The 11,622-nt window shown below is 40.3% G+C and overlaps 2 protein-coding genes across 2 annotated transcripts in view; one reads left to right on the forward strand and one right to left on the reverse strand.

The window, feature by feature from the left end:
* Spase22-23 (Signal peptidase complex subunit Spase22-23) overlaps positions 1–5,412 on the forward strand; it is a 6,087-nt gene extending 675 nt beyond the window's left edge. Inside the window, exons 2-4 of the mRNA XM_027359932.2 lie at positions 3,657–3,819; positions 4,003–4,106; positions 4,344–5,412. Of these exons, the coding sequence (XP_027215733.1) occupies positions 3,657–3,819; positions 4,003–4,106; positions 4,344–4,476 (400 nt within the window). The 3' untranslated portion in view covers positions 4,477–5,412. The remainder of the gene's footprint in view (positions 1–3,656; positions 3,820–4,002; positions 4,107–4,343) is intronic.
* Positions 1–11,622, reverse strand: part of T3dh (Type III alcohol dehydrogenase) — a 212,086-nt gene that overhangs the window by 23,398 nt on the left and 177,066 nt on the right. The gene's annotated exons all lie outside the window — the stretch shown is intronic.

Below are 11,622 nucleotides of genomic sequence, written 5' to 3' on the forward strand. Positions count from 1 at the left end.
TGGTATAAGTTACCGAAATGATGCACAGAGATAGGGGGAAATCGTCATCTTATAGAGCTTAAGAAATAGAGTAAAAAACACCACAGGTACAGCTGCAGCAGCCTCATATTTATCACGAAATGATGAAAACGTCTGCTGCATATCACCACTCGGAGACTGTCCACAACACCCTCTGAGCCAGAGTTTTTAATGTCTGTCTGTTTATAAGTTGGTCCGAAGTGCTATTAAAGGGGGAATATGCTTGGGCTTGTCCTCCTGACTAGGGAATAAATAGAAGGTTGGAAAGTGTAGGTTTGGGTTTTTGGGTTCTCATGATATCCTGGTTTTGGGTTTTATTCTCTGGAGTTTGCCTCAGTAACAATTACCAATAATTTTTTTGGAATACCTTCGCATAAGTGATTGCGATGTTTCTGGTATCTAGGGATTCCTCTTACTCTCAATCAAAATCCTGCCCTGGACAAAATTTCCACCATATATATATGGCAGGAGAAAGAGTAGGACAGACTCGGCATTGGGTGCTCCCACATGTCTGTCAGGTAATTCTTTATGGTACAGACACACTCGCCAGAGACTAAGTCTCCAACTCCACCCAACAATCTTGGGGGACACATTGGGAACTGGGGATTGGGGTGGGGGGATAAAGAGTGGACTCGGCTTGATTTCAATGTCAATAAATGACCGGAGTTAATTATGAATGCAATAAAATGTGCCTTTTCGGAAATGTGAGCCAAACTTCCTATTTACGAAGTTTAAAGAAATGCAACTTTTCAGAAATGAGCCAAAATTCCTATTTTCTAAAGCTGAAGAAATACGACTTTTCAGGAATGCGAGTGTCTGATTATGCTACCATGTTTGAATATAAGGAAGTACAAGTGCACACGGTAACCAACACAAAATTTACTCAACTATCCAAGTTGCCATGACTGGGCATACTCTTTGGGCACACTCAAAATGTGTTAAGTATCAACTATATTGTTTGAGTAGTTTGGCAATTAAGAACATTAATGAGTTAGCCAAAATTGAGGATCAGAATACACATTTTAACTTAAAAACAGCTGGGACAGGAAGATATATGAAAAGTTAGTCAATAGTCGTGTGCAGTTTTATGATATAGTATGTGGAATATTATACTTGAACTTTAATAAGCAATTAAAAATCTCTGCTAAACTGCCACCTCCTGATTGGTTGCGAGGTAGTGGTGACGTAGGTGTGCAGTAGGAGAGAAGATGGTTTGCGAGCTGCGCGGCAACTTAATCTTTTGCGACGAGCGAGTGGACTTAGCTGCTGGAGCACCTAGTGGACGTAGGCTGTGATTGACGCTTTCCGTGACCTTTTTCCTTTATTTGTGGTGTTAACTTTCATGTCTTCAGATTATTCCTTGTACCAACCACTATTACTTTTTGTCTTCTACAAGATTATCATCTTCAATTTGCCCTAACTTAGTGCAGCCATACCGTACAGATTAACCATCTGTCTCGCACTCTACCCTGCTGTAAATACATGAAGGATTCTTTTTCTTCCATTGTGGGGGTTTGGAGGTAGCAGCCCCCAAGTAGGGGGGGTTGCAGCCCCCAAGTAAGGGGGGTTGCAGTCCCCAAGTAGGGGGGGTTGCAGCCCCCAAGTAGAGGGGGGGTTGCAGCCCTCAAGTAGGGAGGGGTTGCAGGCAGCTCAGCCATCTGCATTAAACACTAAAGTGCAGATTATTGTTTTACCTTTCATGCCTTGTCTGCTATTTGGGCCAAGATTGTCACTACGGGGGGGGGGGGGGGGGGGTTGTATATCAACATATTTGGATAGTAGAGAGTGAGAGGAATCTATCAATGTTAATATCATCACAGGTATTCCAAAAAATTAGCTTTAGCTTCACATAGCCATCAATCTTGCAATTATCGGTCTGTTTCAATTTTTCAGAATGTAGTATGTTTGAATCTCTGTTGTTTTCCATCACAAATGATGTGTGTGAAATTATCAGTAATTGTGTAAGAAGTGACCACACACACACCTGAGACTAAAGTCCCTATTAATCCAGCCACTCCTGGGGAACATTGCAATATAAACCAAAAACCTTCCAAACCATTGGGTTTCATCCCAGAGGCTTCAGAGCTGATCACTGTATTTCTTTACCTGGGTTCTGCCCTCAGACCCCCACCCGATTGCTGGTCATGACCTGTTTTTGTAATTTCCAATGTAAGTCTTAGTGTGTGCAGATGATTTCATGTATCAGTGAGTAGTATTTAATTCTCTATGGTGGTGTCATTAGATTTTCCTGTAAATTGATATGAAAGTACAAATCTTGTTTTCAAATTGTTAAAGAAATACCATAGATGAAAAGTATCATAATTTTATCATTCTGTATATTATAGGTAAAGCTTACCATATGATTGTGTGAAACTGAAACTATACCCTTTTGAGACAGAATTTTGCTAAAAGCTGTCATTGATCCTTTCAGTTAGTTGTCAAAATGTTGATAAAGAACCAACAAGTTACCAACAGATATTTTTAGCATTTTTAACCCATTTACACAGGAATGAAATCCTTTATTTTATTCTCAGCCTTTTTTTAACATCTGTTGTTGGACAAAAGCCTTCCACAGACTTTTCCACATTGTTCTTAATGCTGCTTCGAGTTGTATATTATGATGGGCCCTATCTTACCGCAGTGGCCCAGTGCAGATTAGTTGCGGTTCTTATAGTCAACTTTTACGTCACGTAGTTATACACGGAAGTATTCTTGTCACGTCCTCTATCTACATCCTGTTACATCATCCCAAATGCTGAGATGATATCTTTGAGAGTCATTTTACTTATTCTTTATTATTTTTTGCAGCAATTGATTTGATTCAAAGTTCAGTAGAACTTGCATGAACGTGCCATAAAGAAATTCCATTGTAGAAAACTTTGTTGGCTGTGTTATGGGGTATGTTGATGATACACCTTGGAGAGGTATCAAATAAGTATCCTGCCAGGATATACATGTTGATGTTTCTTGGCCCTTTGACATTACACTAACAGAGCTGTAGTGTCACAAATGTACAGTTTTGCAGTTGAACCCTTTATGTTCTTGATAAGATTAAAGGTGGATTGAGATTCCATGGTTGTACTGGAGCAAGTTGCAGATAGGGCTGCTTCCTACTAGGGACAGAGTCATCAGCTTGTTAGAGGGAGCTTGTTTTTCTCTGATAATAGCAATAACACTTGTTTGACATCACAATTAGATGTAGACAAAATGCCATGTCAAATTGCATGAAGTACTCATAGAACTTGTATAATTCAACAATATGAAAAGTCTGTGAAGATTTTGCTGCTGTTGTTGTAGTTGAATGTATGAAAGGCCATTTTATGCTCTGTAGAATGAAAACAATGTAAGAGAGAAAAAAATCCCAGGTAGAGTAATGAATGGCTTTCAGACATACTATGGGAATGGAATTCAAGATTAGTTTGTTTTGTAAAGCTTTGTTATATGATTGAATTATTTGTCAAGTGTGAGGAAGAGTTATTCTGCTATTAGGGACAAAGCAATAAGGTTAGAAAGGATGAGAAGGAATTAGAACTCATTATATATAGCAAAAAGACAGAAGAGGAGGAATAATGACTGATTTTTTTCCTTCTCTTTTTCTTTCATCTAGAGATTATCAAACCTTTTTCTTTTGTAAATAGGAAGAATGTGCCAGAGTATGCAGTTTCTCGAGAGAAGAACGACTTGGGAGCCCTGCGCTTTGACTTGAATACCGATCTGACACCTCTGTTCAACTGGAACACAAAGCAGCTCTTCCTCTACCTTACTGCTGAGTATCAGACTCAGAATAATAAAGTGAATCAGGTCAGTTTGGAACTTGAAATTTATCTCATAAATATTTGTAAATATATGAATAGAGGATGTCATGTATGAATATGTACTTTTTGTTCATATTTATAAATATATCATAAGGATAATTGTAAAAGAAGGAAATCTTGTAAATTTATGAAAAATCTACAAAATTTGTGTAATGTTCATGGTTTGCAGGTGGTGTTATGGGACAAGATTATCCAGCGAGGAGAGGCTTCAGTGGTCAAACTCAAGAACCAGCACCTCAAATACTATTTCTGGGATGATGGAAATGGTCTCCTGTAAGTAGCTGAATCTCATTTTTTGCACAGGTATCCAGAATTTTTGTAATAAAAGCAAATTTGTAGAGCTGTCATCTAGTTTGTAATTCAGAAATTTAAAAAATGTCCCAATCTTTAAATATCAAGTATGTTTCTTAATTGTTATACTCATCAGTAGACATACCACACTCATTCTGTTCAAAAATTGCTTTCTCATACAGAGAAAAGGTAATTATTTTCAACTATTTTTATTCACAGTGGGCACAAGAATGTGAGCTTGTACCTGTCCTGGAACATCATTCCCATTGCGGGTACACTGCCCACCTGGAGTGGCACAGGGGTCTACAAGCTGGCCTTCCCCTCAGAATACACACAAGGCCGTAGTTACTAAGGGAATTTGTAATGTTTAAGTAATGTACTATTATTCTGATCAGAAAGGAATTAGTGTTTCTAAATATATGTATGAAAATGAGTCCTCAAATGGTAATCAGAAGGATAAATTCAAATATTTAGTTTTTTTTTCCCTTCCTTTCCTTTTTTTTCCTTTCAATTTTTAAAAATTATTTTGGGTAATGCAGGGAAGTGGATCATACACTGATGTCTGACAGAATGGGCAGAGCTTGCTTTCTGTGTGGCTGGAATTATTTAGTAATGCCTGTAATGGTGAAGGGGTCTTGGAAATCTGTCATCAAAAATTGATGCCCCAACAAAAAAAAAGGAAAAAAATATTCAGGATTTTGCTGTTCTTATTTTGAAAAGGGAGTCTATTTTGGAAGGAGTATATTTTCTAAATCTATTTTATACAGCTTTAAAAAATTATTGAATTTAAGTTTTTGGCTAGAGTGGCTACTGAAAGTGATAGTTTGAGCTGGTTTAACAAAGACATGTAATGAGATAAATTGACTTAAAAAGCAAATCATAATTGGAATTGAAGTATCACAAATCTTGCAAATGCAACAACCAGATTAATGCTCTATTTTTCCGTTTTCTTTTTTCCAAAATTCTTACTGGTTCAGTGCTCTTTCAAATTATGAGTTTATTGTATTTTTGTTCTAGGCTTTTTTTTTATGGTTTTCAAGGTCTGACAGGAAAGAATCTTTCATATATTACCCTAAGAAATCATTGTTCATGTAGGCTAGGGCAGTTGATTTTATAAGCTCATGAATATACAAATCTTGTAGATATTGTCAGTGTGACTTTTGATGTATTTATTTCATTGCCGGAATCTGTAATTATTATTTTTTTAATTTCTAAATTCATGTAAAAACATGTTGACTCCCTTGTTCACAGTTAACCTGTTTCTTGTAATAAAATCTTTTCCACAAAATGTGTTTGAAATATTCATAACTTTAATGGGCGCATTGAAATATTCATAACTTTAATGGTTAATGCGCCCACTCTCTCAATCTTTTTATCTTCATTACAGTAACCATTTTACATATAGACTCACGAAAATAATAATATTTACACTCTATGATGGCTTATTAAAAGTATTAATAAATAATAGAAGCCAGAGAACCAATACCACCTGTTTAGATTTTCTTTTCCACATGAACTTTTACAACCTTCAACCCCCCCCCCTCCCCCTCCCAACTCAGCTCAGCTCAACCTACCTTTTTTTTCTTCCTTTCCCTTAACTTTTTCTTCTCTTCTTACACTTAAGGAAGTGGACAGGAATTGGAGAAGTGTTGAACTGCCTCATGGAGCCATGGGCATGGTAGTCCCTTGGTATGCTGTTTCTCTTCCCTACATATTTTAGACTCGCCATGGCCAATAATGAAAAATTTTGTGCCATTATCAGGAGCATTGAAGCTTGCCCCTTTTTCAGTTAGCCTATCCAAATTTAATTTCTCTGGTTTCTTGACCCCTGCCTCTCCTTTGATCATGACTTTGACCTTTGCTACTACTACCCCTTCCTTGGTACTTGCTGTCAATTCTATCCATTCTGAATCATCCACCCCCGGCTATTACTCAACCTTCAGAATACACCACTTCCTCTCTCCCAACATCATCCACACCATCTCCTCCTACAGTCTTCTTCATTTTCTGCCCCCTCCTGCCTTGTTACTACTAGAAAAAAAAAAAAAAAGGAAAAAAAAAATCATTACCATCATGGGAGAGGTTTTGGAGATGGAGACTGAGGCCCAATGTGAAGAACCACCCCTGCCTTGGACTTTAACCCTTGCCTCAACTGATTTTACATGGTCTTTTCTTCTTTCCTTTTTCTCTTCTTCATCCCTTACTGTCCACATCCTAAAGTGTGAGAGCCGTGCTGAAAGGATGAAAGACTGGCTTTGTTAGTCATGAATGGCCTTCGTAATCCATTTGCTATTTCCTCTTTGCCCATTTCACTACCATACATACTAATAGCATTCAACAATCCTTGACATCTAACCTATTTTGTCTTAATTGTTAACTTATTTTTAAGCTTTTTACCACAATACTTTATCATAGTGCTGTGTGACCTTTCCTTATCTTTTGGGTTCACTTTTAAGCCTCCCCCTATTGCTATATTTTGTAAACACTGCTGATGATGTTAGATGTTGAAGCAGCAGAAAATTTTTAATAAATAAATAAAATCAATTGACACCACCACTCTCTCTTCGTCCAATCATTGTTGTTCTACTACATTAGCTTCTACAAACCTTTAGGGCAAACAGGAATTAATTCTTTGTGATTCCCCCCTACAGCCCCTTACTCTGACAGTACTTTCCTTCTCAAACAGTGTCTTGAAGAACAAGTAGGCAGTTTCTTTCCACAGTTGCATTTATATCTTGTACTAATTAAGACAACAACGAGGATTAGAAGGACTGTGAAAATGACCTCTTGCTTGCTGGCCTCCTTCAGTAGGCCTATGATGCAGTATCATTACAGAGTTACACTATTCCTCCCAGAGACTACCATATTTATTACACCAATAATGCTAAGACTACTTTAAGTAGACATGATCTCCCCCAAGAACTTATATTGAGAGTCCTGCCCTGTTCAACCCTATCAGACATCCAGGAGGGAGCAAAAGGAAGGGGGATGGTGCAGATGGAGAAGGGAAGGATGTGCTTTGGGAGAGAATGGGAGGAAGAGTGGTAGGGGGAACATGAGGAGGATGTATGTTGTGAGTTATTCTGATAGTAGAAGGAATGGGAGAAGAAAGACTGGTGGGTAGATGAGGGATGAGCTTTCTCTTGGGTCGTGTTTAAGAAGTTTTGGATGTCTTTAAGAGCTTTTGGATGGGCATTTGGTGGTGAGGTCTGAGAAACAAAGAATTTCTTACGGAGAAGTGATTAATGACCGAGTGGTAGAGGAAGAGGGCAGTGTTGGAGAGAATGTGGTAGAGGAATGGTTAATGGTTGAAACAAATAAATGTACTAGACATATAGCACTATGGTAAAGTATTGTGGTGAAAAGGGTAAATGAGTTAATGATTAGGATAAAGAGTGTTATATGTTAATGGTTATAGTGTTATAGGATTGTATGATACATAAATGGGTAAAGGGGGGTGCAAATGAAGAAAGTTGGAGATTATTAAAGGGAAGGGTTAAGGGTATAGGGCGATTGGATGGAATGAGGTGTATTAGTTGCTGTGGAAGCTATAAGAACATTGCTTTAAGGAAAAATTGGTAAAAGAGCCATTATGAAATAATCAGCCAGTAATATGGGTAGAGATGGCTGTTAAAGAAGTAGCAGAAGTCGGGGATGAGATGAGGGAACTTGAAAAGGAGGTGAAGTATCAGGAAGAGCATTAGGTGGGGAGGAATCTGGAGGACAATGTTGTGACATAAGGGATTCACGTGAGTGTGCTGGTGGGAGAGGTAAGGGTAATGGAAAACAAAAGGGAATGGTGCACATGGAAAAGGAGAGGATAGGGTGTGTTGGGAAAGAGTAGGAGGAACTTGCGGAGAAGGATGGATATCTGCAAATACTTTAAATATAGAGGGACTAGTAATAGCAAGATTGGAGAGTGGATGAGGGAGTGGAGCATTTTCTTGGCTAATGTCTAGGATTTTTTGGATGTCTTCTAGAGTTTCTTGAGGGTATTCGGGCAGGGAGGTCTGTGAAACAAAGGATCTCTTGTGAGGAGAAGAGGGGCAGAGATGGAGTAGAACATTTAGGTTGTCTGGAGCAACAGGCAAAGTGAGGGGGAGGAAGGGTTGGCATCAGAGAACTGGATTTAGAATGGAAAAGAGATTTGACTGGGGGATAGGGAGAGTAGAGGTTGGATAGTTTCAGGGTAGAGGGGGGAGATGCAGAAACATCTTGTGGAGAAGGGAGGAGAAGAGCAAAGGACTGTTTTGGAATAGGTAGAGAGAGAAAAACCTTGTTGTCGTGCTTCCCGTCTAGCTTCATGTAGAGTGAGGCCTAGTTTGAATCTAAGAACCTCACATTTAATAACCTCACATTTAATAATAATAATAATCATAATTTAATACAATAAAGTTAATAACCTCACATTTGAGCATGGCAGCTCCAATAAAATACATTATTGGAGTCACCTCAATTGGTACATGTATGTGATTAAGCTGGGCAATTTGAACAGTCATGATCAGGCTGGGCAAATAGAGGACAGTAAACTGTAGAGTGACAGTATTCGGCTGGGTCAGACATCGTAGAACAATCTACCAGTATAAACTTCATGGGGGAGGTCATGTCTACAGAAGCTAATCTTGGCAATACTGACATGGGAAGGAATATGTGTAGCACTGTACTGCCATCGCATCATATTCAGCAAAGTATGTAAGTAGGTCATTTTCACAGACTGACCAGTTCTTGTAGGTCGGACATGCAGTTGGGGGGATAGATATGTTACAGTACAAGTATTAAGAGAGGAGTGAGGTTTGACAGGATTGGGTTTACCAGTAAGGTCAATTAAGGTCGATAGGGTATGAGCTTGGGATTCAGATGTAACTGTGACAAGGCATGAACGATTGGAGCAACTGCTAAAGGTAACTTTGCCTACTTGTTTTTGGAGACACCATTGAAAGAGAAGGGTATTCTTAGAGTATGGGGCTGTGGGAGAAATCACAAAGAATCAATCCCCACTTGGCTGGGCCAAAGAGAGAACTCAAGGTTTGCAGAGGTAGAGGCAGTAGAAGGAAAAAGGCAGGAAGAAGATGGGTGGTGTGGAGTGCAGTAGTTCTTTGGGGGAGGGGGGGGGATAAGGATGAAGAGTAGTAATAAGAGAAGAGGGCTAGACATTGAAGAGTGTGCAATAGGAGATGGAGATGAGAATGTTTGGAGAGAGGAAGGGGTACATTCTGGAGGTTGAGTAATAACCTGGATGGATGGTTCGGACTGGATAGAGTTGTCAGTAAACGTCGAGGAGGGGGTATTAGTATCAGTGGTTGGAGGCATGGTCAAAGGAAGGGCAGAGGTCAGAAAACTATAAAAATTGAATTCAGATAGGCTAGTTGGTGAAGGGGCAAGCCTTAATGCCCCTATTAAGGGTGAAGAATCTTTATTGACCATGGTGAGCTTGAATAAAATGGGAAAAGAAGCAGTTTACCCCTCAGGGTTCCCATGACTGACACAAAGCCAGGCCTTTCATCCTTTCTGCACGGCACTCACACCTTACGAATGGGACAGAAAGGGAAGAAGATATGGAAAAGGAGTGGGGGAGAAGAAAAGACCATGCAAAATTTGTGGAAGTAAGGGCTGAGGCCCATGGTAGGGGTGATCTATATTGGGCCTGTCTCTGTCTCCTAAGGCCACCACAAAAACAACGAGTAAGGTATTGCAAAGGTGGTAGGGGAAGACGGGGTGGAACATCTAGATTGGCTGATGCGACAGGTAAAGTGAGGAGGAGGAAGAGGCACTAGGGAAGTGGTAGAGATTGGAGTATCTGGATTTAGAATAGCAAAACAATTTGGCTGGGAGAAAGCAGATGTAGAAGTAGGATGGTATGGGATTGGGAGTACATATACCGTGGGAAATGCTGAGAAACCTTGGGACATAGGGAAAGGAGCTGAGTAAAGGACAGTGTTGGAACAGGTAGCAAGAGAAAAACCTTGTCAGTGTGCTTCCTAGATTGAATCTGTGAATTGCTACTTCAGACTTGGACTGACAGCTTATCAAGCCACCACAAATTCCACACATGTGATTGTGTAGAGCAATTTGAACTATCATGGCCAGGTTGGGCACATAGAGGGCATCAGGCTGTGGAGCAACAGTGCTTAGCAGGGTGGCCAAAGCATCAGCTTTTCTGACATTGATGGAGTAGAAGTCAATATGATCAGACAGGGCAGGACTCTCCGCAAATATAAAATGTGGGAAGGTCATGTCTACAGAAGCTAATCTTGACAATATTAGTGTAAGACTTTGCTGGCCTCTAGGAGGAATAGTGTAGCACTGTGCTGCCACTATATCATGAGCAATCAGGCAGGTGAGCAGGTCATTTTCACAGTGTGACTAATCCTTGTCATATACAGGGTGATCCACCATGGAGATGGAAACCATACCAGTACAAATGTTAAGGAAGGAGTGAGGCTCAGCAGGAATAACTCTGCCAGTGAGGTCAGTGGTGGTAGAAGGACAGGAATGTGTGGAAGAGGGAGTATTGTTGAGAGGGAGAATGAGGCTGTAAGTTAGTAATAAGGTAAGATGAGGTGATTGGTGAAGAAGGCTGTGGGGTAGAGGTGATGAAGTTGAGGAAGTTGCACTAGTAGGCATTGAGGAGTGGGTAGTACTTGTAGTGTTCAGAGTTGTGGTCAAAGGAGAGCCTGGGTTTGGGGAGCCAGGAGAATTTGAATTGGTGGGACTCTTTGATGAAGGGGCAAACCTCATTGCCACTAATAAGGGTATTACATCTTCATTACTGGCCATGGGAAGTCTTGACTATGTTGGGAAAATAAACAGACCTCAGGGTCCCCTTCAGGGGTAAGGGCTAAACAACAAAACAGGGGAATACCATCCCCATGGTTCCTTCAGGCTGTTCAGGACTGGCACAAAGTCAGTCTTTCATCCTTTCACTGCGGCTCTTACACCTTAGGAAGTACATACTAGAAGAGGTTGGAGAAGGGACAGAAACAAAAGAGCTGGAAGGAGAAAAGACTACAATATTAGTTGAGTCAAGATTTAAGGCCCTAGGCAGGGGAGATCCCTGCATTGGGCCTCAGTCTATGTCTCCTAAGCTCCCCCCACAACAACAACAGGCAAGGGATTGGGGGGGTAGGGAAAGCTGGTTCACCCCACAGGTTGAGGGGTAAGGGCTAGATAACTATACAGGGGATTACCATTATCATGGCTCCCCTGAGGTACAAAGTCCTTTTAACGTGGCTCTCACAGGCTAAACGTTCCACCCCTTCTTCCTCTACTGCACACTGACCTTCACCTACCTTTACCTTCATTCCTCAAACATCAGTCTCCTCTTCCTCCCCTCAGAGAACCATTGTTTCACAGAACTCTCCAACTAACTCCACTGCAGAAACTATGGAAGATATCCAAAACTATATACTTGAGACACAAAATTCCACAACTCATGATCCCTCCACACTCTAAGTGACTGCCAATATCCATCCCCATGCTGCTCATATTCCCCCAACAT

Source organism: Penaeus vannamei, chromosome 7, assembly GCF_042767895.1.
Source record: "Penaeus vannamei isolate JL-2024 chromosome 7, ASM4276789v1, whole genome shotgun sequence".
NCBI classification, from domain to species: Eukaryota; Metazoa; Arthropoda; class Malacostraca; order Decapoda; family Penaeidae; genus Penaeus; species Penaeus vannamei.